Here is a 27,388-nt window from a genome sequence, read left to right on the forward strand (position 1 = left end):
AAAATGCTGAGCATCATTACTCATTATGGAAATGCAAATTCAAATCATGACACATCACACCACTAGAATAGAAGGCAATTACAGCACTGGTGAGGGTGTGGAGAAACTGGACTCCAAATACACGGCTGGTGGGAACGTAAAATGGTGCAGCTATTTGGAGAACAGGTCACCAATTCCTCAAGAAGTTAACTGTAGTTAAACCACGTAATGCAGCAATTCTACTACAAGCTATATTTACCCAAGAGAAATGAAAACATACCTCCACATAAAAAATTGTATACAAATGTTCAAAGCAGCACTATTCAAACAGCCAAAATGTGGAAACAACCCAATGTCCACCAACTGGTAAATGGATAAACAAAAGAGGGTAAAGCTGAGTACCCCTTATCCAAAATGCTTGGAACCAGAAGTACTGATTTTTTTTTGGATCTTGGAATATTTGCATTATATACTTACCAGCTGAGCATCCCTAATCTGAAAATCCAAAATCCAAAATGCCTCAGTAAGCATTTCCTCTTGAGGGTCATGCAGATGCTCAAAAGCTTTCAATTGTGGAGCAGTTCAGGTTTTAGACTTTTGGATTTGGAATGCTCAACCTGTATATCCCACAATGGAACATTACTGGGCCATGAAAAGATGAAGTAATGATACATGCTACAACATGGATGAGCCTAGAAGATAATAGGCTAAGTGAAAGAAGCTAGATGCAACAGCCCACATGTTGTATGATTCCATCTACATAAAGTATCCAAAGAGGCAAATCCACAGTGACAGAAAGTACATTCGTGGTTGCCAGGGGCTCAGGGGAGGTGGGAATGCAAAGTAACTGCTAAAGAGTACGGGGTTCCTTTTTGAGACAAGGAAAATGTTCTAGAATTAGTAGTTGGCTTTTAATTAGAACCTCTGGCTTTAACATGTTTGGAAAGTAGTTTTTATGACATTTGTTTGCCCAACTTTATTAATCTACTAAAAACCGCTGAGTTGTAAACTTTAAAAGGGTGAATATTATGGTATGTGAATTTTTTCTCAATAAAAATAAAAATGAAGGCAAATGATATAAATACAATGCCAAAAGAAGTCCTAACTAGAAGAGAAAACCTCTAAGGAACAAAACCTAAAAAGTCCAAGATCAGAATTATTTCTTAACAAATGTCTCCTGACCTCGTGACCCGCCCGTCTCGGCCTCCCAAAGTGCTGGGATTACAGGCTTGAGGGAGGCGGAGCTTGCAGTGAGCTGAGATCCGGCCACTGCACTCCAGCCTGGGCGACAGAGCGAGACTCCGTCTCAAAAAAAAAAAAAAATGTCATAAAAACTACTTTCCAAACATGTTAAAGCCAGAGGTTCTAATTAGAAGCCAACTCTATGTGACTGAGTATCAACGATGGTGAGTAGGGGATGGGATGAAAACCTTACCTGTAGGAACAAATAAGGTATGTCCCTGCTTTACGACACATTTGTAGCATTTATCCACCTTATCTCCAAAGAACACCTCACTCTGGGTCACAGAGGAACTCCAAGATTCATAACGTGCCAAATTTTCATCTGCTGGCTTTATTAAATAAAAAATCTTCTCACCCTAAAAGGAAGTATCACACTATTTTTGAAAAAGGAAAAGCCACACTTAGGCTAGCCTACATTGATGCAATTTCCCAATACAAGGATACAAATTAAATTAAATAATTATCAGATTTTTTTTAGGTTCAAAAGACGTATTTCACACACCTGATCAGTAGCTATTGCCCTTAGTAAACATTTTCATGTTTAAAGCTCCCCCTCCTCGACTGACAAGGAGTCAATAAAGTAGTGTTGAAGAAATAGCTGCAAGACAGGAAGGCAGAGAAGCACAAACATCCCACTGACCTCCTCTCATTGTCAAGTAGAGAAGTAAATATGTGTTGACAGGCCCACAGTCATCTCTGCAAGCTTTGCCCTTTCTACTAAGATCCATAGCATAATGATTATTTTTAAAAATCTATAAATAAACTTCCTTTAATAAACTAATTCTTTGCTTCTTCACGAAAAAAAAAAAAAAAAAAAAAAAGGAACCCAAGGACCCAGCATCAAATATAGCCCAGAACATTGCTGAGGCACAAGCATTTGATATAGATGAAGACTGAGTTTCTACATCAGTACTCTGCAATAGAACTTTCTGTGATGATGGAAATGTTTTGTATCTGTGCTAACCAATACAGTAGTCATTAGCCACATGTGGCTACTGAGCACTTGAAATGTGCCTAGTATAAACAAGGAACTGAATTTTTAATTACATTCCATTTTAATCATTTAAATTTAGTCACACATGGCTAGTGCTAACTGTTTTGAACAATGCAGCTCTAGATAAAGCAAGGTGAATATAAATTGAAAAGAATTGGTTTTTTGTTTGTTCGGTTTTTTGAGATAGAGTCTCATTCTGTTGCCCAGGCTGGAGTGCAGTGGTGCAATCACAGCGCACTGCGGCCTCAACTTCCTGGGCTCAAGTGATCCTCCTGCCTTAGCCTCTTGAGTAGCTGTGACTACAGGGATGAGCCATCATGCCTGGCTCCTTTTTTTATTTTTATTTTTAGAGACAGGGTCTCACTATGTTGCTCAGGCTGGTCTTGAACTCTTGGGCTCAAATAATTTTCCCGGGTTGGCCTGCTCTCAAAGTGCTGGGATTATGGGTGTAAGCCACCACACCCAGCCAAGAACTGGTATTTTTATGGCATTCCTGACTTATCCAACAAGCTATCCTAGCCCAACATTAAGGCCAGAAGCAATTATTACTGTAATTTTGCTCCTTCATAGATGTTTAATTCAGGGATTAAAGGATAATTAACTAGGGGGAAAAGAATCAAAAAGAGACAAAAGCCTAAAAGAAACCAACTTAAAAGATGAGGGCAGAAAGTAAATCTAATATAAATTTAGAAGTCAAGGCTCTTCCATTATTTGAGATTTTTTTTAAAAATCGTACGTTTAAAGGCAAAGTGAGAGTTCCTGGTTAAAAAGTAAAAACAAAAACAAACAAACAAAAAAAACCACTTCCCCTTTTACAAGTAACATTTATAAGAAATGAGTATACCACTGAAAAACTAGGGCTATCTGTTTGTCAGTGAGAGAACAAAAAATACCCCAATCTTACCCAGAGGACATGGTACCAGACTGAAGTTCCACCGAAGTCAATGTGGAAATCTGTATAGCTGTCTTGAACTCCCATTAAGCAATATTTCTGAACAAACGGCTTGGGAAAGACTGAATCATCTGGCCAATAATTTTCTACCCAGGAAAGTTTTTTGGCTATATCAGGGACCTCCACCAATTCAGACATCCTTTTAAAAAAGAAACACACACACATACCCACATCATGCAAATTAAAAATTCTTAAAAACTGCTTCTCCCATCTATTCCCAAACCAAATAATTAAATGGAACTTTAGGTTAACAACAACACTTAAAAGTTTAAAATACATGTTTTTTGTTTTTGAGACTCAGTCTTGCTCTGTTGCCTAGGCTGGAGTGCGGTGGCGTGATCTCGGCTCACTGCAAACTCTGTCCTGCCAGGTTCAAGAGATTCTCGTGCCTCAGCCTCTCTGAGTAGCTGGGATTACAGGCATGTGCCATCACACCCAGTTGATTTTTGTATTTTTAGTAGAGAAGGGGTTACACCATGTTGGCCAGGCTGGTTTTGAACTCCTGGCATCAAGCAATCCACCCACCTTGGCCTCCCAAAACGCTGGGATTACAGGCATAAGCCACCGTGCCCAGCCACAAATTTAAAATACATCTTATTTCTAAACATCTCTGAGCGTCCCAATGCAAAATTTATAACACTGCTACCACTGGACAACTTTAGAAGTCACAACTATGTTTCTTCCTAAAATAAATACATCATTAAACTACATTTAGCTAACACTCAGAATGCTAAACCAAAATGCCGAGAACTACTCACTTTGTATCTGAAAATTCAAGGCTGATCACATTTAACACTTTTGGTCTGTTAGGATTCATGAAGTATTTAACATAATTGTGAAGTGTCATCTTGCTGTCTGCCTGTCTCGCCACATCAATGACATCTATCACTTTGTCACCACCTGCAGAGAAAAATTACAGTCTTCTTATTGGACTTTTAAGAGTTACATCAGCAGATGCCCTAATCAAAAAATATCTTAACTTAGTATGATATTTAAACCAAGTATAAAACTATGTAGTCTAGACAAAGATTTTCCCTATACTCTTAATTTCCCAAGTTCAATTGGACCTTTCAGGAAAAAAGGGACAATTTTTCAGAGGAAAAGGAAAGCAGTGAGACAGAGTTGCATAATTTACACCAAACATAAAAATGTATACGGCTTATAAAGCTTTCTGTATAGCAATGATATCTTGGTGTACAGCTCATAATGACAAAAAATACATTACATTGGCATGTAGAAATTGTGCAACATTTTCTGGATTTCAGTTTTCTCAGGCATAAAGTGGGGAGATTGACTTTTCCCTTTCACTTTTGTAACACTTAAAATATTCTAAGGCTATTATTTCAAAAAAAACACATGACTCATTGGGGAATTAGCATGCAAGTTGACCAGGGTATTTTCTGCCCTCCTGGTATTGTCTTCTAATATTCTCCTTCAAGAAAAAATTAGTGATTGGGAAGCAAAAATCAGTTCACATTAGTACCAGTGTCCGAAGGCCTGAGTTCCAAATTGTGATTAATTTATAGTTTTCGTATAAATCCATGAGGTAATGTTTACAGACCACTGCACTGCTACACTAGGAGGCACAAATAGTTTGACAATGGACTATGGGATAAGGTAGAATTCAAAATATGGTAATACTTAACCAATTTGAAATAAAAAAGCAAATAAATGCCATTTTCTTACTTTAATGCAACTTCATATAGGTTTAGAAAGTCTTGCCTTATAGACTTCTTTATCTTCAGGAAGTAACACAGTTCTGTTCATAGTATTTAACTGAAGTGCTCTGCAGTACCAAAAAGTTAGCTATCAAGCAGTTTGAGCATTTTTTTCCTGCACATGTATTACACTAGCTATTTGTTTTACAGTTGTTATCTATGCAAATAGGTTCAGGTTAATCCTTAGCCCCATCCTCGTACTTGTCAAATACTCAAATTTAGCTGAATGTGAAGTTACAATATTTAGATAGATTTCCTCAGTGAAACAATAATCTATGAGAATTATTAACCAATGGCTCAATAAAGGGACAAGTTCTTAGATATTCCATGCTGAGGAGATAATGTAGTAAATATACAATTTTGAGTCAGAATAGATTTGGGATCTAATCTACTGCTGACAAGGAGTAACATCTACATATAGTCTGCTTTATCTATAAATATGATGAGAATGAATGAAATGACTGAAAATGTCAACAACGTGGCAAGGAGTAAAGGGTTTCCCCCTTTATTTCTCATGTCTTTCTGTTTCTTTGGGAAATTTTCAAAATCACAAATTAAGTCCAGACATCATTAAATGGCAATATTCACCAAGTCATTACTATAAAAACAGGATTGAAAATGATCTGCTCTTTTTACCACCTTTCCTCGAAGCAACAGCAGGTCACAAAGCAGACTATAGAGGACTAACTGTGCAGCTGGTATATTGGGATCTGGGGAATTTTGCACCTGTATTCTACAGATGCCTACAATCAATCAAATTTTCCAGTATCTTCTTCCTGGTATCTATATCTATCCCTCAGTAATGATTTTCCCTAAGCAAGTATCAGAAAACTTAATGGCACAAAAGAAAGCAGCAGGATGAGGCTGAGTAAATAGGAACAAGCAAAATGTGTCATTCTGTTTTTCTGGCAGCTGTAGGTCTGCTGAGAAAAATTAGTTTTCCATATAGATGATACTGAGTCTCATTTTTCTGAGCAGAAAACTAAACTAAATTGACATTTCTTCATTTAACCTTTAATATTACCAGGACTATCATTTTTACTTTCACCACGTTTTCCCAGGTACTTAAAGAAATAAAGTTCGTACCTACATAACGTTCCACATCCATCACAGAAAATGTAGGTGGAGGGAGCCTGAGTCCTAGATCATCTAATTTAGGGACCATAATAGGGACATCAAATCCATGTTTCTCCAGATATCTTTGTGTCAGCTGGCTGCCATGCATCTTTACAATTATTTCATCGGCACTAAGGAAAAACATAAGAATAAAAATGTCATTTTTATTGGTAAGTTCAGTTTAAAAAAAATACTGTGGTGATGGGTTAATTCATATACTGGATTATCTATATCACTGGATCTTAACCTATCATATCTCATTCTTCTTTTAATGACAAATGTTTTATAAATCTCCCTTTGCTATCCTAAACTAAAATTTATAATGTAATATACATAATTCAATACATATAATTAGAAATATATATAAAGTGCTCTAAATGCAAAAAGAAAAACCCAACCTAGTTTATAGTAAAATATGTACAAGTTGAGTATCCCTAATCCAAAAATACAAACTCTAAAATGTTCCAAAATCCAAAATGTTTTGAGTGTTGATATGATGCTCAAAGGAAGTGCTTATTGGAGCATTTCAGATTTTCAGATTAGGGATGCTCAGTTGCTAAGTATAATGCAAATGTTCCAAAATCAAAAAAAAAAAAAAAAAGAGTCTGAAATCGTTTCTGAAACACTTCTGTTCCTTAGCTTTTTGGATAAGGAATACTCAACCTGTATTTCAGTATGTAAACTACACTAGAAGACATAATAAAATAATAGGATGCTTACAACTAGTTGTAATGAATGGTTAGATTTAAGTTAAGTAGAAACACCAGAAGCCACTTGATACAGGCTGTGTAGAAATTTGGGAGAACAAAAGGTAGAGTGTGCATTAGAATAAAAACTAGTCAGGCCAGACGCGGTGGCTCACGTCTGTAATTTCCAGCACTTTGGGAGGCTGAGGTGAGTGGATCACCTAAGATCAGGAGTTCGAGACCAGCCTGACCAACATGGTGAAACCTCGTCTCTACTAAAAATACAAAAATTAGCTGGGTGTGGTGGTGGGCATCTGTAATCCCAGCTACTTGAGAGGCTGAGGCAGAAGAATCGCTTGAACCTGGGAGACGGAGATTGCGCCACTGCACTCCAGCCTGTGTGACAAGAGCAAAACTCCATCTCAAAAATAAATAAATACATAAATAAATAAAAACAAAAACTAGTCAGATTTTATCTGACTATAAAATTCTATACAACTATCTGAAGTCTAATGGAACACAGAACAATTAATTCTTATTCTGCATACTGGAAGATGACTAGCATCCCTGGTCCCTGCCCACTGAGACAAGTGTCCAAAACGCTCCCATTGAAAACTACCGATTTAAATGATCCGTTATAACCAGTATTTAGTAAGTCTTTTTTTTGAGATGGAGTCTCGCTCTGTTGCCCAGGCTGGAGTGCGGTGGCACGATCTCAGCTCATTGCAAGCTCCGCCTCCTGGGTTCAGGACATTCTCCTGCCTCAGCCTCCCGAGTAGCTGGGACTACAGGTGCCTGCCACCACGACCAGCTAATTTTTTGTATTTTTAGTAGAGATGGGTTTCACTGTGTTAGCCAGGATGGTCTTCATCTTCTGACCTTGTGATCCACCCACCTTGGCCTCCCAAAGTACTGGGAATACAGGTGTGAGCCACCGCACTGGGCCTAATAAGTCTTAATACCAGGTAGTAACTTTAAGCCAAGAATGGTTGGATCTCCAGTTGCCCTCTCTGATGACCAACAGATTACAGGCATTACATTAACGTAAGTGTAGTTTGTCCCTTTGCCCACCAGATCTCTTCCAATGGGGCATTCCAGTTTTTACCTCCCAATTGCTCGCAGGATATAGCTGCTATACATTCAAAACTAAGTGTGACACTTGCCTTAAAGGTTAAAACACAATAGTCTCCACTTCTACAATCAGATCTTAACTATCTGATGTCACCTGCTGCCTAGGTGGCAAGAAGACAGGAGAAAAAGCAGATGCTGGTTCTCCGAATTACTGGGCTCCCATCTTCCAATCCTCTCCATAAGGCAACGGCAAGTCTGAGGCCTAAGAAAACTAAGAGTCCTCTCCTAGATATTCTTGTTCTTCTTCACTTGACTCATCTACTGAACTGGAGCTCTGTATTACCTCTCAGTTTCCCCAATAAGCATCCACAACTGTCCCTCCTTCCCCCAACCTCTGAGGATTAAATAATTCCTTCAACTTCAATCTAAAGAAGAATTTTAAATCACTTGTATTCCCTGATCTCAAATGTTTGGTGTTTTACTTCCTCTTTTGATCAAACATATATAATGACAAGTGTTTAAAATATAGGTACATTTTTTGCAAGAGGAAAATCTGGAGACAAACTAAACATATATCATATGGGGATGGTTAAGCAAATTATGGTACCTATAGATTACTGCATACTACACAGCATTTAGGAAGTGAGGTAAATCTATGCATAGGTATGGAAGGATATCTGAAATATAAGAGTAAAAAAGGCAAATTGTACAACACTATGCATAACATAATCCCATTTTAAGAACATTATATATATATCCATACATCCATATACACAAATGTTTTAATGTTTTTATGTAGAAAAGGGTCTCAAAAAACTTACACTAAGTCTTAAAATAGGGGAGGGGAAAGATAACTCATTCACTTTATACGCTTCTGTGTTAATCATATTGAGTATGTGTAATTTAACAATTATTGCTATTCTACTATGGTTTGAAATGATATAAAGCTTTATGGCATTAAAACCCAAAGATCCCGAACTAATGGTAATTACATTTCGGACATTTGTGATCATCTCTATAACCTGTTCTCATTTGTGGTCACTGGCAGTAAAGTCACATAAATTATTAGGCCAGTGTTTCTAACACTACATTTTTGTGTCAGAAACCTATTTGGAAAAAAAAGAAAGCTATAGCTCCTCTCCCTGAGAAATGGACACTCCCAACTGACACTAAATTATACATACCATTCATTTTAGGGAGCTCACAAACCTCTCGCAGGCCCACCAACAGAACCAGACTGAAAACTTTGGGCCTAGGTGCCAAACCAATCAAGCATGAGCCAATAAAAAAGAAAACATGCGAACATTTCTCCTACAACTTGGAAACTGATAAAAAAGAATATTTGAGAATAGGGTATTTAACACCACAAAAATCATGTGGAAACACTACATTTTAAATATGTGTTCTTTCTGTCTCTCAACAGACCTGAATGATAAGCCAATGATGCTTATCATTATGTTTCTGTGTAAGGATTAAGGGGCAGGGGGCTAGAGAGGAATTCTAAAGACTAAGGAGAAATAGCAGGGGTTTTATCATTTCAGGATCTGAAATAATTCCATAATAAGCTGCATGTGATACTGTGATTTAAATTTAAATTGTGCTTCCCCTCTTTAACAAGCCTGGCTATGATCTTGTGTAAAAGTCTATTAAGCATTATCACTTGAAATAGATGTCAGGCAGTGAGTAGGAAATGATCCAAATTAGCATGATTAAATGCTTTATAATGCTTTCGACTCTCTTTGAGCCAGACAACTCAAATATATTCCATTATTTTTTTAAAAATCAAAAAGCCCACTCCTGCAGTGGTTGTGTGTGCTTCTGGTGGACCTAGGGCAAAGATGCATATAAAAGCAATGGAGAAAAAGCAGAGTTGGGAAAACAGGAGAAGGTGAGGCAAAAGAAAAAAAAACAGGCAGCAGCTGCATATCATAAGGAACCAAGTACTGGGAACAACTCCCTCAGGTTAGCGTATTTCAAACTTTTTGGACTGTGGCCCACACCTAAATGTTTTTATAGGGTGACCCAGTGTGCATATACATGTAACAAAAGTTCCAAGAAAATATGCTTACTTACTTCCACCTATTACTTGGAATGTACTGATACTTTTCCATTTCATTAAGGAAGTAAAAAGGTGAAAAGGTGGCTGAGGACAATAATGGGTTGCAGCCTAAGTTTGAAAACATTGCCTTTACGTAATACCACTCTATGAGACGACATTCTTACATTCTTACGTTTTCTTTTATCAGAGTAAGTTTCCATACCTTGGGAAGACTCGAGAGCGTAATTCCTTAATGAAAGTTCTAGTTCCAGCTTGCACTGGTTTGGAACCATCATCAATTTCTGTGTAGTCATGCCTGTGCCAGTTCCTCCTCTTTTTCACTGGATTTTTAAAAGATTTAAAAAAAAATGATTTTGGTAACTGGTGATACTATATGCTTTCTAATCATTATATCCAACATAATCAGAAATAACAATTGTAAATACATTAAAAACATTCGAGTTTTTTTTGTTTGTTTTTAAGACCACACACGTTTATATATATTTGGATTAAGAAAATGAATCACAAGCCATATAAAATTGAGATAAATTGGAAAACTCTAAGGTAAGTACCATGTCTATTCCCAGCTGCCTAAAACAAAAGATCCATTAAAAATCCATGGCGTGAATTTCCACCATGGGTCGGAAGGATGGAAGACAAAGGTTTTCCTGCAACTTTCCCAACCACCTCCCACCAGTGCAGCGAGTGCTCCCATGGTTGAGAATCAAATACAGGTGTGTTTCTAAACACTGGAACAAAGCGGTCTTGCTGCCACATGAGTGGAGCCCGGAGCTCGGATTCTGAAATCCAAACCCAGGCCTGCCATCACCAGGCTGCGTGGAGAATGAAGACAGGGAGCCAGGCAGATGGTCTCTCCATGCATCCATCTTAACATGCAGCCATGGGAAGGAAACTGGGATGGGAGTTGTGTCCCTCCCCAAAACTCATTTCTCTGGTTGCCTGATGTCAACTCCTGCCTTAGACATCCCATCCCCAACTCTTTCTCCTTCGTTTTTATCCCTTCATGTTACACCCAGTGAATGCTGCTTCATTGTCTTAAAACCGAAACAGAAATGGGGAGGTAGGTAGCACGGATGGGGAGTGCATGAACTCTACAGGATGAGGGTGCTCTGCACTAGCTCCTCTAAAACCTGAGTCCTCTGTTCACTCTGCACACACATCACAGAGGGCTGCCGGCCGGCGGCCAAGGCATTTGGTGAGGGCCCCATCTCGTGGACCCTCCAGATGCCCCTTCATCCTCTCTGAGCTTGAACACCGGGGCTTGAAAGGTGGCCAAAGAGCTGGCGAGGACACAAATATGGGGCATTCAAACTCCTAGGAAAGATCACAATTTTGCTCCCACGCCCAGGGGACTAGGAGTGGGGTGAAAGAGCCCATCGTAATAGAGCGAATGTGGATCCTTATCCCCAGAGGTAGAATCATTTTACCCAGTACCAGAAACACCAGCTTCCAGTTCTTGTTTTTACAGTAACTCCTGATAGCAGACCTTGCCCCCTCCCACTTCCAGTACCCTCCGCCCCTTGCAAAGGGGCCACAAAGTGCATGCACGGCTAACCGTGTGGATGCTGCCCACAGCCATGGCCACTCACCCCTCGCTCGTGTGCACAGCCTCCCCACATATATACACAGGTACATGTAACGCATGGTGGCCAGAGAGACATTTACACTGTGAGTGTGAGGCCCGGCTTAGGCCTGCATCCTTGGGCAGGGTCTGCCCCTTGGTCCCAGGGTCCTAAGGCTGCTCTGCAACCAGCCCCAAGCCTTAGTGTTTTATCCTGAGGATGGAGGGGTTGAAAACACTCAAGTTTTTAATGCATTTCCAGGCCTGAGAATTTTGCTTAATGTAATGCTGCAATTAGAGACAATTAACTGTGGATTTTTAAAACCTACTCTTTTTATTTCAAAATATTTAAAATTAAAGCAAGGAATTCAAATCAGCAGATGGAGCCTTTTATAATGTCCACACTTACAGATACTATACAATTTCCAAATTATATACAATTATGATTTTCATCAGAACATTAGGTCCTAATGATTATCCAGATAATCCAAATCATCTTCTCAGGACAGGGCCTTCATCTCACATAAGAAATCTATTCTAATAGCATCATTCCTCCCTCTTTCATGTGAAGACTTATCCCCAAATAAGCACAGTTATACTGACATAAAAAAGAGCAGGTGACTGAGTCATAATTAAAGAAAGACGGGTAGGATGACAAAATAAATAACTTCATTCATTCCAATGCTAAGACCCTGTAATTCTACAGCTCTGGAAGACTATGACCTTGAGTAGTCACAGCAATCGAAATCAGAAGACTTGGATTTGATTCCTAGTTCAGCCAATAGCTTTCTCTGCAACCTTGGGCAGGTCACTTAACACCGCTGGATCCAGATTCCTCAATGTAGGAATTAAGCGGTGGATTAAACTGCTAATTTTCAAACTGTGTGGAAGAACCCTTCACAAAGGGGCGATGGAGAAAAAGCCAAGGGTTAATCTCTGGACCTCATTCCTCTTTCCAGCAGACTGGCACTACCTACAGCTCTTGTGCGTTCTATCAATGTACAATTTCAGTTTTAATTTTTTTTTTAAGCTTGAAAATTACTCTTAAGCCTAAAACCTCTATGAGTCTGGAAAATGTACTGACGTCTGCAATTTATTTAGAAATGCATCCAAAAAAGTAAGATGGGTAGACAGAACAGTTACATGGATAGACATGTGGTAAAGCATATAATGAAAATGTTAATAACAGTAGAATCTAGATGATAAGGCTTATAGGTGCTTGCTGTAAAATTCATCCAATTTTTCCTATATGTTTGAACATTTTCGTAACAATAATGTTTTGGGGAAAACAACTTTATGATTCCAAGTTATTTTAAACCTTTCCTGCCTTACAAAGATCATAGTAATACAAAAACATTGGGTCCTCACGTGAATAAGAAGTCACAATAATTAATAAAGGTGGAAATCAGGCTTATTCCTATCTAAGAGTCTAAAACAAGATTCCCAAGTAACTTATGGCAGCCAAATCTTCAATATGGAAGAGGTCAAGTTCCACTAAAAAAACCCAAAAAAACCAAAAAACTCACAAGAAAAATTTAGAATCACAAAGCAAACTTCCTAGGAAATTCCATTGAGGCATCCTTTGCATGTTATTTTTTCTCATTTAAAATCACTCCTAAAATTTGAGTGTATTTAATTCCAGATTTTTTTCAGCTATATATAGATACACAACTCCATTTCTTTTTTTTGAGATGGAGTCTTACCCTGTTGCCAGGCTGGAGGACAATGGCACGATCTCGGCTCATAGAAACCTCTGCCTCCCAGGTTCAAGCAATTCCCGTGCCTCAGCCTCCCGAGTAGCTGGGACTACAGGCGTGCACCACCACACTCGGCTTTTAGTGTTTTTTTTTTGTATTTTAGTAGAGATGGGGTTTCACCATGTTGGCCAGGATGGTCTCAATCTCCTGACCTTGTGATCCACCCACCTTGGCCTCCCAAAGTGCTGGGACTACGGGTGTGAGCCACCAAGCCCAGCCCATAACTCCATTTTATCTTCAACTGGGATCACAATGTTTATCCTGCTTATCTTTCTTATTATATCACAAGCATTTTCTCCTTATTAAATATTTAAAACAGACTACAATTTTAAGATGTAGATATACCATATTATAATCATTTCTTTGATTCTTAAGTATTTAGTTCATTCTGAATCTTTCTTCAAAGTTGAGATTCATGTTTGTATATGTTTCCCTGATTAATTCCTCAGAATAAATTCTAAGAAATGCTAGAAGAAAGATCAACATTTTAAAGATAATTGCTACATATTACAAAACTGCTTCCAAAAAAGTGGTACTAGTAACTTACTTTCCTTACCAGTACTATACAAGAACCGTATTTCATACCCCTGGGTAAACAATGGGCAAAAGTACTTTTTTTTTTTTTAAAGCAGTCCATTTGATAGGTAAAGTATGATACTGCATTTTAAAATTTTCTTTCTTTTTTAAGACAGGGTCTCCCTCTGTCACCCAGGCTGGAGTACAGTGGCGCAATCACAGTTCACTGCAGCCTCGAGCTCCTGGGCTCAAGCAATCCTCCTACCTCAGCAACCCCAGTAGTTAATTTTCATTTTTGCAGAAGAGATTAATCAGTGAAGTGCATCAGCTTTGGAATTAGATGGCTAGGGATTCAAACTCCAACTCTGCCAAATAGCTACATAAAAGGGCTAGCTAGATCATTTTTCTCATTTCTCACACGGGGTTGTTATAAATATCGAAGAAGACAACATAGGTCAAGTACTTACTTACCCACTATAGTGCCTACCATATAATAAGCTGCCAATCACTATCATTTCCTTTTAAATGTGCTGACTTGGAGGAGGTTAACAGAAGGATACAATTGTCCTATTGGGCCAACATGCTAATCATAAAATCAGCCACTGTATAACAGCTGACTGAATTTCTTAAAGGAAGGAGGCTAGTGAAGGAATATTTTAGTAATGGTTAAAGGGAAAGGAGAAAATTTTGTGTTTGGATTGCATGTGCCTAAAGAAGATAGAGAATATATATTTAAGTTATTTGGCTGTTTTTTGATACCTGCCCTCAAATAGAGTTCTTAATTCCCATTAAGAGGGTCAAGTCTAAATTCACCATATTAAGTAGTTATTATACTGGCTAAATGGTATCAATAATAAGGACTCCTGGGGATCTCTGAAACCAACAGGAAACCCAGGTAGCAAGTAAGACAGGCTTAATAGGCCTGGCGCAGTGGCTCACGCCTGTAATCTCAGCACTTTGAGAGCCCGAGGCGAGACCAGCCTGGCCAACACGGTGAAACTCCATCTCTACTAAAAATACAAAAATTAGCCAGGCATGGTGGCACACACCTGTAATCCCAGCTACTCGGGAGGCTGAGGCAGAAGAATTGCTTGAACCTGTGAGGCAGAGGTTGCAGTGAGCCAAGACTGCGCTACTGCACTCCAGCCTGGGCGACAGAGCAAGACTCCGTCTCAAAAAATAAAAAAATGAATTAAAAAAAAAAAAGGCTTAATAGCAGAGGGAAAGGGATCAAAAGGGATTAACCAAGTTGCGAGTAGAAGTGGAGGAGGAGGGAAGGTGAGCCTTAAATCAAGATAAAACAGATGACTGGATTTTGGGCATTTTCCCTGCAAGTACTCAGAGTTGGACGTCTGCCCAGAAGATAGCCAATGCCTGGTCTTACGTTCTTCAGGGATGAGAAGCATAGGCAAACTTCTCTCTGAAGCATAATTATTCACAGTGAAGTCGCGATCCATTATGGATTGTGTAATCAATTTAGTGAGTATAACACGTTTTTTACAAAATTAAATCATATAGGAAAAATAAATAATGCAGTGTATCACATTATTCTGCCTCATAGTAACTTAATATTTCACAGAAGTTAAATTCAAATTATTTCATTTTGGGACTATATACTTAAATTCTAAACTAAAACTGCTATAAATTTTAGTTAAGTCTCCCTTGAGATAACAACACCATATTATTTATTTACTTTCTCCAAGAGTTACTCCCAGTCAACAATTATTTCAAGTTATATATCACATACTCAGTGCTAGCCAGAGAAAGATCATTTAAAAACATTTATGACAATAAACTAGTCAATTACACATGTAACAGTTCTACCAATTTGCTAACCTCAAGTTTTATGCTGTATACTTAACAAAAGGAATAGCCTCTATTTTAAAAGGAAATACTTTAATGTATTCAATTAGCTTAAATTTTTAAAGTATCTTACAAAGACATTAGAAACATTACTAATATTTCTAACAAAACAAATGAGCAGTCAGTTGCCAGTAAGTCTCTTTTGAAAAAATATAACTCTATATAAATGTCTACTCTATTGGAAAAAACTACTAGGGAAAAAGCTGCATGTAAAATAAAGAGGTCATGTAAGTTACCTAAAACCAACCCACCAAGTGTGTATATCAAGGTATGTTCAGGCAAAGGTTTTAAAATGACAAAGCCTATAGTTTTCCCTTTAATTCTGTGAATATAAAAGTGCTAGTCTGCAGCCTAAAATGTCAAAATAGTTATTAAAGGCCAGGTGCGGTGGTTCATGCCTGTCATCACAGCACTTCTGAGAGTCTGAGGCAGAGTTCGAGACCAGCCTGGGCAACAAAGTGAGACCTTGTCTTTACAAAATATCAAAAAATTAACTGCGCGTGGTGAAGCATGCCTGTGGTCCCAGCTACTCCAGAGGTTGAGGCAGGAGGATCACTTAAGCCCAGGGGGTCAAGGCTACAGTGAGCTATGATAGCACCACTGCACTCCAGCATAGGTGACAGAGCAAGACCCTGTCTCGAATTAAAAAAAAAAAAAAAAAATTATAACATAATCCAAGCCTTTTTCTCTCATATTTGCACAATAGCAATATTTCAATGTATTCTTCTGAAGCATCTGTAAAAGATTCTGAAGCATCTGTAAAAAGCTGAAAATACATATCATTTTAAGTGTGATGTTGGTCCACTCCAAAAGATGCCTGAGGGTTCCCTGGCTTTGCTCTCCCTTCTTAGAAACAAGAGTGTGGTCAGAAACACGGTCTGGTGTGTCCTTGTATCTCTACTTCCTCAGATCTCAGAAAGGGGTTTCAGGCAGAGAGGATGGCTGGGCAGGACTCCAGGCCATACTCAATATAGCAACCAAATTCAGAAAATATAAGTAATATTTTAGCTTATCAACGCTCTCATTTTCTCCTTAAAATATAAGGCATATGAGTGTATTGAAGTCTTATTCTGCATACTCTCCCAAAATACTACTGAAGATCTTCTATTTGTGAAGAGAGCAAAACAAGCGAAATCAGATTCCAGAAACAGAAAAATTTTACTTTACCACACTTCTCAAATTGAAAGATACCAAACTATGTAGTTGAGTTTGGGGACTCTGCACTGGCAATTAAGACTGACAGTACATTCTCCCCCTTAATCTTTTGACTTAATGAGACAAAAACAACAACCTAAATACCTTGAGCAAAATCTGTCCCTACAGTTCTTGATGGATATAATATAACTCGTCAGAGTATCATTAAAGTATCAACATGTACATGTAAATTTGAAATCTCGATTTTTCTGAAATGTCAATTTTTATTTAAGCATCTAGTACTTACTCAAGGAGGAACCGTGTAAAACTGCACAGTTGGGACAGTGATACAGGTCAATGTCAACAGCATGATGTTCTTCTACTCCAACACAGCTAAGACAAAGAAAAACAAAATCAATATGTAAGTAAGTTGAAAATATTCACTTAACTATAATACAGTGGATGGAATTTAGCTGAGAAATGTACAACCGCCTCACCAACACATTTTTGTAGAGCAGAGAAACACATATAAAGATAAATTTTATTCTGTTCTCTACAAACTTGCTAAGTGAGCATGAGGGAGAATATATTATACTCAAAGTAATTCTCTCCTAGCAGCAGTAGAGACATCAGAAACAACAAAATAAGTCATAAAATCCTCAACCATTATGTAAATGTCACCTGTTATAAAATGTCAATAAAATGAGTCAAAAGATATATTAAAATGTGAACCACGATAATACAATATGACACAACTTGTGGGATGAAGAACTTGTAAACAGAAACATATAGCTCTAAATGCATCTGTTAGAAAAAAAGAGGCTGAAATTAATAAGCTACGTATCTACCTCAAGAAGTTACAAAAAGAATAGACAAAAAACCTTAAAAAATGCAAGTTCTATCAAATATTCAAGGAACAAATAAATCTAATATTATATCAAATTTACTCCAGAGAGCAGCAAAAAAGGATTTGCTTCCTAACTCATTTCCTGACAGCATAAGTTCTTGGTACCAAAACTTGGAAAGAATTATAGGTCACCCTCATTTATGAGTAAAGATGCAAATACCAAGTTGGGTCTATCACAGGAATACAAGATGGTTTTTAACACTAAAAATCTTAATCAGTGAAACTTACCACATTATTAGATTAAAGGAAAAAAAAATCATATGACCACTTAAAAAGATTCAGGACAAGTATTTGATAAAATTCAACATTTACGTAGGATTAAAAAGTAAACAATAAAACCTCTTAGCTAGCTTAGAGGATACTTCCATAATCTGGAAAAGGATACTTCTAAAATATCCTATGCAAATAACATGAAGCAGTCGTTCTGAGATTAAGAACACAGCGGCTGGGTGTGTTGGCTCATGCCTGTAATCCGAGCACTTTGGGAGGCCAAGGCGGGTGCATCATGAGATCAGGAGTTCAAGATCAGCCTGGCCAACATGGTGAAACCCCATCTCTACTAAAACTACAAAAATCAGCCGGGCACGATGGCAGGCACCTGTAATCCCAGCTACTTGGGAGGCTGAGGCAGGAGAATTGCTTGAACCTGGGCGGCAGAGGTTGCAGTAGGTGACAGAGTGAGACTTCATCTCAAAAAAAAAAAAAAAAACCAAGAACACCTCCTATTACTACTTCCGGTGAACACTGTGCTAGAGGATTGAACTGGTACAGTAAAATAAGGAAAAGAATTAAAAGGTATAGGGATTAGAAAAAAAGCTGTCATCTGCAAATGCTATGGTTACGCAAGCAGAAAATGCAAAAGAATCTATAGACAAATCATAAGAATCGAGAAAAAGATTGCTAAAGATTAGTATATAGAAAAACCTAGTTCCATATACCAACGATATAAAGCTAAAAAGTGAAATAACATACCATGTACAACTGCATAAAAATGTCAAGTACATTGGGAGGCCAAGATGGGCAGATCATGAGGTCAGGAGATCGAGACCATCCTGACTAACACGGTGAAACCCCATCCCTACTAAAAATACAAAAAATTAGCCCGGCGTGGTGGCGGGCGCCTGTAGTCCCAGCTACTCGGGAGGCTGAGGCAGAATGACGTGAACCTGGGAGGCGGAGCTTGCAGTGAGCGGAGATGGCGCCACTGCACTCCAGCCTGGGAGACAGAGCAAGACTCCATCTCAAAAAAAAAAAAGGTCAAGTACACTGGAATAAATTTAACAAAAACTATGCAAGGCTTCTTTAGGGTAAAGTATAAAATATTACTGAGAGACTTTAAAGAAAACCTAAATAAAGGGAGATATACATCACGACCATGGGTTTGAGGTGCAATCATGTAAAGATATTAATTCTCCTCAAAGTGATTTATAGATTCAATTTAATTCCAATCCAGATCAGTAGAACCTGACAAACTGGTTCTAAAATTAATATGGAAATGTACAGGGCCAAGAATATGCAAAGCATTCACAGAAAACAAAAACAAAAACAAAACAAACCCACCACCCTAAAACTCTACGAAGTATCAAGACTTATTCTAAAGCTCTAGGAATCAAGGCAATATGAAACAGATGCCAGTGCCCAAAACCAGATCCATGTATATGTGTGCACTCGTGTGTAACAGGAGGGCACGGAAGAGCATACAGCAAGAACAAACTTTTCAATATAAGGTCCTGGACACTTTTTATATAGCTTTTATATCAACATCTTATATACATGTATCTTTTTATTTTAAAAAAGATATATTGGCCTGGCGGGGTAGCTTATGTCTGTAATCCCAGCACTCTTGGAGGCCAAGGTGGGCAGATCACTTGAGGTCAGGCGTTTGAGACCAGCCTGGCCAACATGGCGAAACCCTACCTCTTCTAAAAACACAAAAATTAGCCAGACATGTTGCCGCATGTCTGTAATCCCAGCTACTTGGGAGGCTGAGGCAGGAGAATCGCTTGAACCCAGGAGGCGGAGGTTGCAGTGAACCAAGATCACACCACTGCACTCTAGCCTGGGCGATACAGTGACACTCTGTCAAAAAAAAAAAAAAAAAAAAAAATATATATATATATATATCTTTGTTAAAATAAAAAGAAACATACACATATTTATATAAAAGATATTTGTACAAAATATGCTTGATATTTTATATATCCATAAATGATATATATTTATATATAAAAAGAAATATTTATATATCTCTTTAAAGGAAGTAAAATAAAATTAGACATCTATCTCATAACATAAAAATTTATTCCAAAGTAGATGATAAACCTAAACACACATAAAACACAAAGTACAAAGGTTGTATAACGTAATATAGAAAATATCTTTATGACTTTATGACAGGAAGGATTGTCTTAAAACACAAAAAGCACTGTCCATAAAGGTGAAAACTGGTAACTTCAGCCATATTAAAATAAACTCCAATTCATTAAACTATAAAGACTGAAATGATAAGCCAGAGTAGCAGAAGACATTACAATACAGGTGGCCACCAAAGGAATTATACCCAGAATATACTGAACTCCTACAAATCAATACAAAAAAAAAAAAAAAAAATAGAAAAATGAACAAAATACTTGGATAGGCACATCATAAAAGGAACTCTAAGTGGCCGAATCACACATAAAAAGGTGTACAACCTTATAACTGGGGGAAATATAAACTAAAAGCACAATAAATACCACGACATACCCAAAAGACCCGCTAAAACTAAAAAGCCTGATGATACCATGTGTTGAAGATGATGTGGGGCAATAGGAACTTTAAACTGAGAGTTTGATACAGCCATGTTGGAAAACAATTTTGCACTAAAGCTGAAGAATCATACGCTCTATGATTATTCCATGACCAAGCAAATCCTTTTTTAGGTAAACACAACTGAAAGTAACTCAGGCACATGTGCACCAGGATACCTACCTATACAGAGCTGCTTATAGAATCATTATTTGTGAAGTCTATAAATAATAAAATGGATACAGTATATTCTCATAACAGAACTCTATATGGTAATAAAAATAAAAAAACACAATAAATGAATGAATTCTACAAGTTAATCAACATTGAGTTAAATTTTAAAAAGACATAAAAGAGTACATATTTCTATGTATGCAGAAAACTCAGAACTAGGGAAAGCTGAAGTATACTGTTTAGGGATAATAAAGCTATCTTAAAAAACAAGGAAGAGATGGATCTTGAAAGGACAGTGGTTTCCTCTCAGGACTGTCATCTAGAAAGGATGGCAAGTGGTGTCCTGAGGTTCTAGATGATTATTACATGGGTATATATTTTATAATTATTGATTAAACTCTAGATGTATGTTTTAGACACACTTCCTCTATTCTTATTCCACAATTAAAATACTAAATAAAAACACACAATACACAATTAATACACAATTAAAATACTAAATTTCACAATTAAAATTCTATCCACAACCATGTAAAAAATTAGGCAAAAATCTTGAAATGTATTAATCTAATAACCACAACAAAATATCAAGAGCAATATATCAGAGGCCTCTGGATATGCAAAAACAAGCCCACTCGCACCTGAGAGAACTCTAGGACACTTGCTACTGTCAAGTCTTTGAGAGTCTGCGTAGAGCTTGCCGCAATCCCAAAAGGTCAAAACCAAAAGATGTTAACAAATAACATGACATTGCTGCTTGAATACTGAATCCACATAACTAAATCAAGCTATTACATTTTGCTTTTGAGTAGAACACAAGTTTATTTGTCCAATTTGAATTTACATCACTTTTCCCATAGAAAGCAAAAGGTAAATATGTTAATTGTTTAGAAATTCATTTTTTAACTGAAAGACTATAAATTTCCAATTCAATACATAAATGTTATACAAAATTTTATATATCTTTACATACAATTCCCTTGGTCCACAGTTTCTTATAAGAAACTCGGCCGGGTGCGGTGGCTCACGCCTGTAATCCCAGCACTTTGGGAGGCCGAGGCGGGCGGATCACAAGGTCAGGAGATCGAGACCTCGGTGAAACCCCGTCTCTACTAAAAATACAAAAAATTAGCCGGGCGCGGTTGTGGGCGCCTGTAGTCCCAGCTACTCGGGAGGCTGAGGCAGGAGAATGGCGTGAACCCGGGAGGCGGAGCTTGCAGTGAGCCGAGATCACGCCACTGCACTCCAGCCTGGGCGACAGAGCGAGACTCCGTCTCAAAAAAAAAAAAAAAAAAAGAAACTCAAAAAGTTTCCTGTAACCCAAAGAAAAGGTTAAGAATCACTGGATGGAGGATTCACACTTCCCGACTTCAAACCTACTTAACAAAGCTATGGTAATCTAGACAGTGTGGTACTGGCATAAGGACAGACACACCAAATAGAACTGAGAGTCCAGAAATAAACTCTTACATTTGTGGCCAATCGATTTTTGGCAAGAGTCTCAAGATCATTCAAGGGGGAAAGAAGAGTCTGTTCAACAAATGGTATGGGACAACATACATGCAGAAGAATGTGTTTGGACCTCTATCACACACCATATAGAAAAATTAACTCGGATGATAAAGATAAGAGCTAACACTATAAAACTCTTGAAATAAAGCATAAGAGTAAGTCTTCGGCTGGGCACAGTGGCTCACGCCTGTAATCCCAGCACTTTGGGAGACTGAGGCGGGCGGATCACAAGGTCTGGAGATCGAGACCATCCTGGCTAACATGGTGAAACCTCGTCTCTACTAAAAATACAAAAAAATTAGCCAGGCATGGTGGCAAGTGGGGAGGCTGAGGCAGGAGAATGGCGTGAACCCGGCAGGCGGAGCTTGCAGTGAGCCAAGATCGAGCCACTGCACTCCAGCCTGGGCAACAGAGCAAGACTCCGTCTCAAAAAATACATAAAAATTAAAAAAAAAAAAAGAGTAAGTCTTCAAGTGCTTGGATCAGAATATGGTTTTTTAGATCTGACACCAAAAGCACACAGGACAAACGAAAAAGAAGATAAACTAGTCTTCATACTACAGTCTAACGGCTTCTATTTTTCTCAGCTAAGTTTAGTGTGAGACACTCAGCGGAGTATGGAAAAAGGTAGAGAGGGAAGTATAAAAGGGTTGATCTGTAGAACGAAAGACTAAGAAACACAATAACATTGCTAGCTAGTGTTGAGAGTCCAAATCCACCTGAGATTCCAGACAGACAATGAATTCCAAACCTGATACAGTTTGGATGTCTGTCCCCACCGCCCCCCCAACACACACACCCCGCATGCTGAAATGTAATCCACAATGTTGGGGGTGGAGCCTGGTGGGAACTGTTTGGGTCATGGGGGCAGATTCCCTCAGGAATGTCTTGTGCTGTCCTAGGGATAGTCAGTGAGTTCTCATGAGATCTGGTTTAAAAATGTATGGCACCTCCCTCCCATTCTCGCACCTGTTCTCACCATGGGTGCACCTACTCCCCCTTTGCCTTCTGCCATGATTGAAAGCTTCCTGAGGCCTCACCAGGAGCAGATGCCAGCAACATGCTTCCTGTACAGCCTATAGAACCAAGAATCAATTAAACTTCTTTTTTATAAATGACTCAGCCTCAGGTATAATGATGCAAAAACAGCCTAATACAAAACCATTTCTATGTATTTATGTGATTTTTTTTTTCAACAATGTTCACCCATGTGGTGCAGACCCAGAGTAGGAAACTGGATTCATCCAGAGTTGGGGTTTTTGTAGGTAAAGACCAGAAAAGGAGTTCCTGATATTTACAAGGAAATTAAAAGATACCCGTGAAATGTAAGCGGTCAAAAAAGATGTGACGACAGAAGGTAGTGAGAAAATGGTGAGATGATCTGAGGGGTCTCAATGGCTCCCAGCACTAAGTCCACGGCATGCTTGAGCAACTGACCTATAAGGAGGAGAGATTATGCCCAAAGAGTAGAATGTTCAGAATCTGGCATTTCTGAGGTAGCATCATCTATAACAGTGGTAAGATTCAAGTGTGGAAACAGTGTGTGGCTAAAGTGGGGCAACAAAAAGATCACTGCAGATAAGTGAAAAGATGCATGAGAGCTATCTCTGCATTCAATAAAACAAGTTCAAAACCAAACTTCCCTGATTTTAAATGCAAGGTTCATTAAGTGTCAAAAGAAATAGGTGCTACATACTCCCACCAAAACAGAAACTCAATGTTAAAAGATGCCAAGTTGGTACTTTTTCTATAGAAACTCCTGGTTTGTCTCGTCTCACCTTGACCATGGCCACATTCCTCACTCCTAAGAAGTGTTGTGACACCAAAAGAATTAGAGAAAAAAATGTTAGATGTGTCCTGAAAAATCTAAATCAGTATATCATAAACTCCCCATGAACATCTAAGATACATAAATCAGAATGACTCCCACGAGGGTTAGGGAAAAAAGGGGAGAAAGGGACATTTCAATTGGTTAAGAACACCTCAGGCTAAACATGACTATTAATCTTCAATGATGTATGAGTTCCTCTCTCTAGTGTCTACTCATCATCCCACCTCACCCTATATAATGTTTTATTAAATGTCAGTGAAGGCTTCAGGTTTGGGTCAGTTCTAATCAACTGGTAAAACATTTATAGCTACATTTATTTTGAATTTCAACACAATAGTAAATTTGGTATATCAATAAAAACAGTAAATCTGGTAAACCAGTAAATCTGAAAAACAGTCCATTTAAATTAACCATACAAAATATAATTTTAAAAAATAAAATTAAACACAAAAAGTTAACGTTCCTAAACCAAGAATTATCTCAGGTCTTTGAAAGGAACCAAAAGGAACTACTGCCTACACTTCCGTTTCTCTCTCAGAGGGAGGCATAACTTCTCCCCATTCTCTTGATCACCCACTCCATCCTTCACTCACTGCCTCCCTACTAAAAAATTGCTAGAATCATGATAGCTATAACAGATATGTTAAAAGCAAATGCAGTAGGACACACAAAATGCACAACTCTGAAAGCAAATTTTCTAAGAATCACTTTCAAACCTGACACATAACCTTCTTCAGTCTCTTTCACTCCATTTATTTCTCTTGTAAAACTTTCCTTCATATACAGACTGTCACACTTTTTCCTAACAGCAAAATGTTCAGTTTATTAGACCACTTTGTGTGTGAGGGCACAAGGGAGGTGTTTTCCTACAGGGTGACAATCTGACCTTTGCTGAATAGCTTCCATCTATACAACAGCCTCACTGCCATTTGGTGAGTGGGGCAGTGACAACTTTAGCACTTTCCATTGTCTTAATCTTCTGAAATTGTTGCTAAGCTGGCATTTTTTTTTTTTTTTGACACTTGATGAGAACTGAATTGAATTAATGACTAACCGAAATTCCCTAGGATCAGCCAAACATCCTCTTTTTTCCTCTCGGATAATACTCTCATTTATATTCTCTACTCTTGGTGTTAGAAGAGTGGGTGGCCAAATTCTTTCAGATCTTACTGTCAGTGGACTTCATTAGATATTCCTCTTGCTTCAGATACTCTCCCCATTCTTCACTGAACAATCTTACACTACCTAGTCTTCAAAGCCCCAAATTCCTCCTCCTTGATGATATTTCACTTAATCACACCACAGAAAGTCCTTTGACATTTTACTGATACACATTTCCTATCAAAAGAAGAGAGTAGGGAAAAAATAAACAAACACATTTCCACTGATTTATGGCCTAACACTGTTTAATATTGAGCAATTTTTATACCCTGCTGTTCCCTGAACTGAGCTCCTTAAGATTTCTCTCGCAATACCAAGTACCAGATGATCACAGTAAATTTTTGTTGACTATTAACTGTGCTGCAACCTTACTTGAAAACCAATACATTGTGGCAAAGTTTTTTAAAATTCTATTCTGTTTGAATTTTTTAAAGAATTTTCTACAGGAACTAAAGGCAACAGTTGATAAAAAGGGAAAGATCTTTCAACATGTAAAGTACAACTTTCATCTTTCCTTAGACAGTAGAAGGCTGTGGTAATGAAATTCATACATCTGAAATTTTGCTTCAAGTTTTCACCTGTGTATCAGAAATTTACCTTTTCATCCAAAGCACCTAACTACTCAATTTCTTCATTGTGACATGTGACATAATGAGAGGACTGAGTCATTGTGTACCCCTAAAGTCCTATTAACAAAGGAGGATGGGGAGTGGCCTTTGAAGTGAATAAACTTCGGGAATACAGAGGATAGCTGACAGCTTGCTCTTCATGTTTCCTTTCCTATCTTGATTCTGGGGTCAGTTTAGGTCTAGGGAAACAGCTATAGGAGAGGCAAGGTCTCTTCAGTCTACTACTTCCATGATACCAGATAAACAAGTATCAACTGGCTTCAATGGGATGCATAGATTGCAGAATTAGAAAGACTTGATTTGATTTCCAGCTCTACTTGTTTTGACTTGGAGCAAGTTTCTTCACCTGCCTGAGGAGCAGGCATTCCCCTGGGATTAAGCAGGACAATGTATGTCAGTATGTAAAGCATGGGACTAAGCCTACAGTAAGCAATGGCACAGTAAACATACTAAGTCATAAACAGCAGCTATTATTATTATTATCATGGCTCTACCAGGTTCCAGTCAGCCAACGATGCCCTAATCAACAGCTTATTAGCTATGAGGTTTGAACCCAAACAGGAACTAGGCTTTTGTGATTGGGCTTTATATTTTTTTTCTTCAAGAATGTCTCTTTAGAGCACATACCAGGCACTCAAATGGCTATGCTTCAAGAAAAAAACAGGGAGTGTGTTTTCCATTTTTAATTAATTTCAGATGGTGGACTTGAGAAAAATCAATCTCTCTAGAGTCAGTCTGCCTGTGTTAGAATCCTAGCTAACCCACTTAGTAAGCTGTGTGACTTCGGGTAACTTTATCTGGGTTTTTTTTTTTTTTTTTTTTTTTTTTTTTTTTTTTGGTCTCCTCATCTGTAAAGACGGGAAATAGTAACAGCAACTCCCTCAAAGGGTTTTTACGAAAATTAATATACATAAAAGGCTTAGAATGAAACTACAGAACAATGGTTTTGTTGTCCAAAATTCTTATTTTGCTAGCCAGTAAAAATAAGGCTTACTAATCAGCTTAATAAGTTGACATTCTTACTAAAAATACTAGAATGCCAACTGGCATTTTCACTTTTAAATTGTTAATAGTTTCATACAATGTTTTAACCCTGAGATATATCACTTCATTACCAGATATCAGCTAATGTAAAAATTTATAATTTGTATGAATTATTTCCAGTGAAAAATCAAACTGGTAATGTTATGATTAAATGTGTGGCTCAGAAAAACCCAACTTCTATTATTTTCTTGCTGACATAAAACTGTTCTCACAAAATTAAATGCTTTCTTTATAAACTGAGCATGTTTTCTTCATGGCATGTTTCCACTTTTGTGAAGATTATATAATTGACACATTAAAGCCGTTTAGTGGCACACTATATGCTTAAGGGGTCTGAACTAAATGCATACTCTGAACGAAATTCCTTTGGTTCACAATAATCTCTTAAGGTTCACTTATGGTTCACTTTTCCTACTTCCAACAGCAGGGCTCATGCTTCCAACTGTCCCAGGGCTTCCAGAGTTATTTCCAACCAGCTGACTAAAAGAATGTATGTTAATAAGGGTGAAGGGAGAAAGAGAGTATAAAAAGGAATTGATCAAAGAACATGAGAGGAAATAAGGGGTTGAAGAGCCAAGATGTGCACTCAGTGGTACAAAACATACCCCTCAAAAAGCTAAAAATCCTGTTGACAAGCTTCTAATTAAATTTGTCCCACAATGAATATGTGAAATATACACAGCAATATGATTTGT

The 27,388-nt window shown here is 37.9% G+C and overlaps 1 protein-coding gene across 4 annotated transcripts in view; it reads right to left on the minus strand.

Moving 5' to 3' along the window:
- KDM7A (lysine demethylase 7A) overlaps positions 1-27,388 on the minus strand; it is a 91,897-nt gene that overhangs the window by 37,237 nt on the left and 27,272 nt on the right. For 3 of the 4 annotated variants that reach the window (XR_012432927.1, XM_015448136.4, XM_065542671.2), the window contains exons 2-7: positions 16,956-17,041; positions 10,020-10,137; positions 5,972-6,132; positions 3,926-4,067; positions 3,120-3,306; positions 1,415-1,577 (exon numbers count right to left, since the gene is read on the minus strand). Coding sequence is in view for 3 of the 4 variants with exons in the window: in XM_015448136.4 (XP_015303622.2) it covers positions 1,415-1,577; positions 3,120-3,306; positions 3,926-4,067; positions 5,972-6,132; positions 10,020-10,137; positions 16,956-17,041 (857 nt within the window). In the remaining variant the exon portion in view is untranslated. Of the gene's footprint in view, positions 1-1,414; positions 1,578-3,119; positions 3,307-3,925; positions 4,068-5,971; positions 6,133-10,019; positions 10,138-16,955; positions 17,042-27,388 lie in introns of those variants that run through there. The other variant, XM_074036136.1, reaches the window with a different exon arrangement.

Source organism: Macaca fascicularis, chromosome 3 (genome assembly GCF_037993035.2).
Source record: "Macaca fascicularis isolate 582-1 chromosome 3, T2T-MFA8v1.1".
In the NCBI taxonomy this organism is placed as follows: domain Eukaryota; kingdom Metazoa; phylum Chordata; class Mammalia; order Primates; family Cercopithecidae; genus Macaca; species Macaca fascicularis.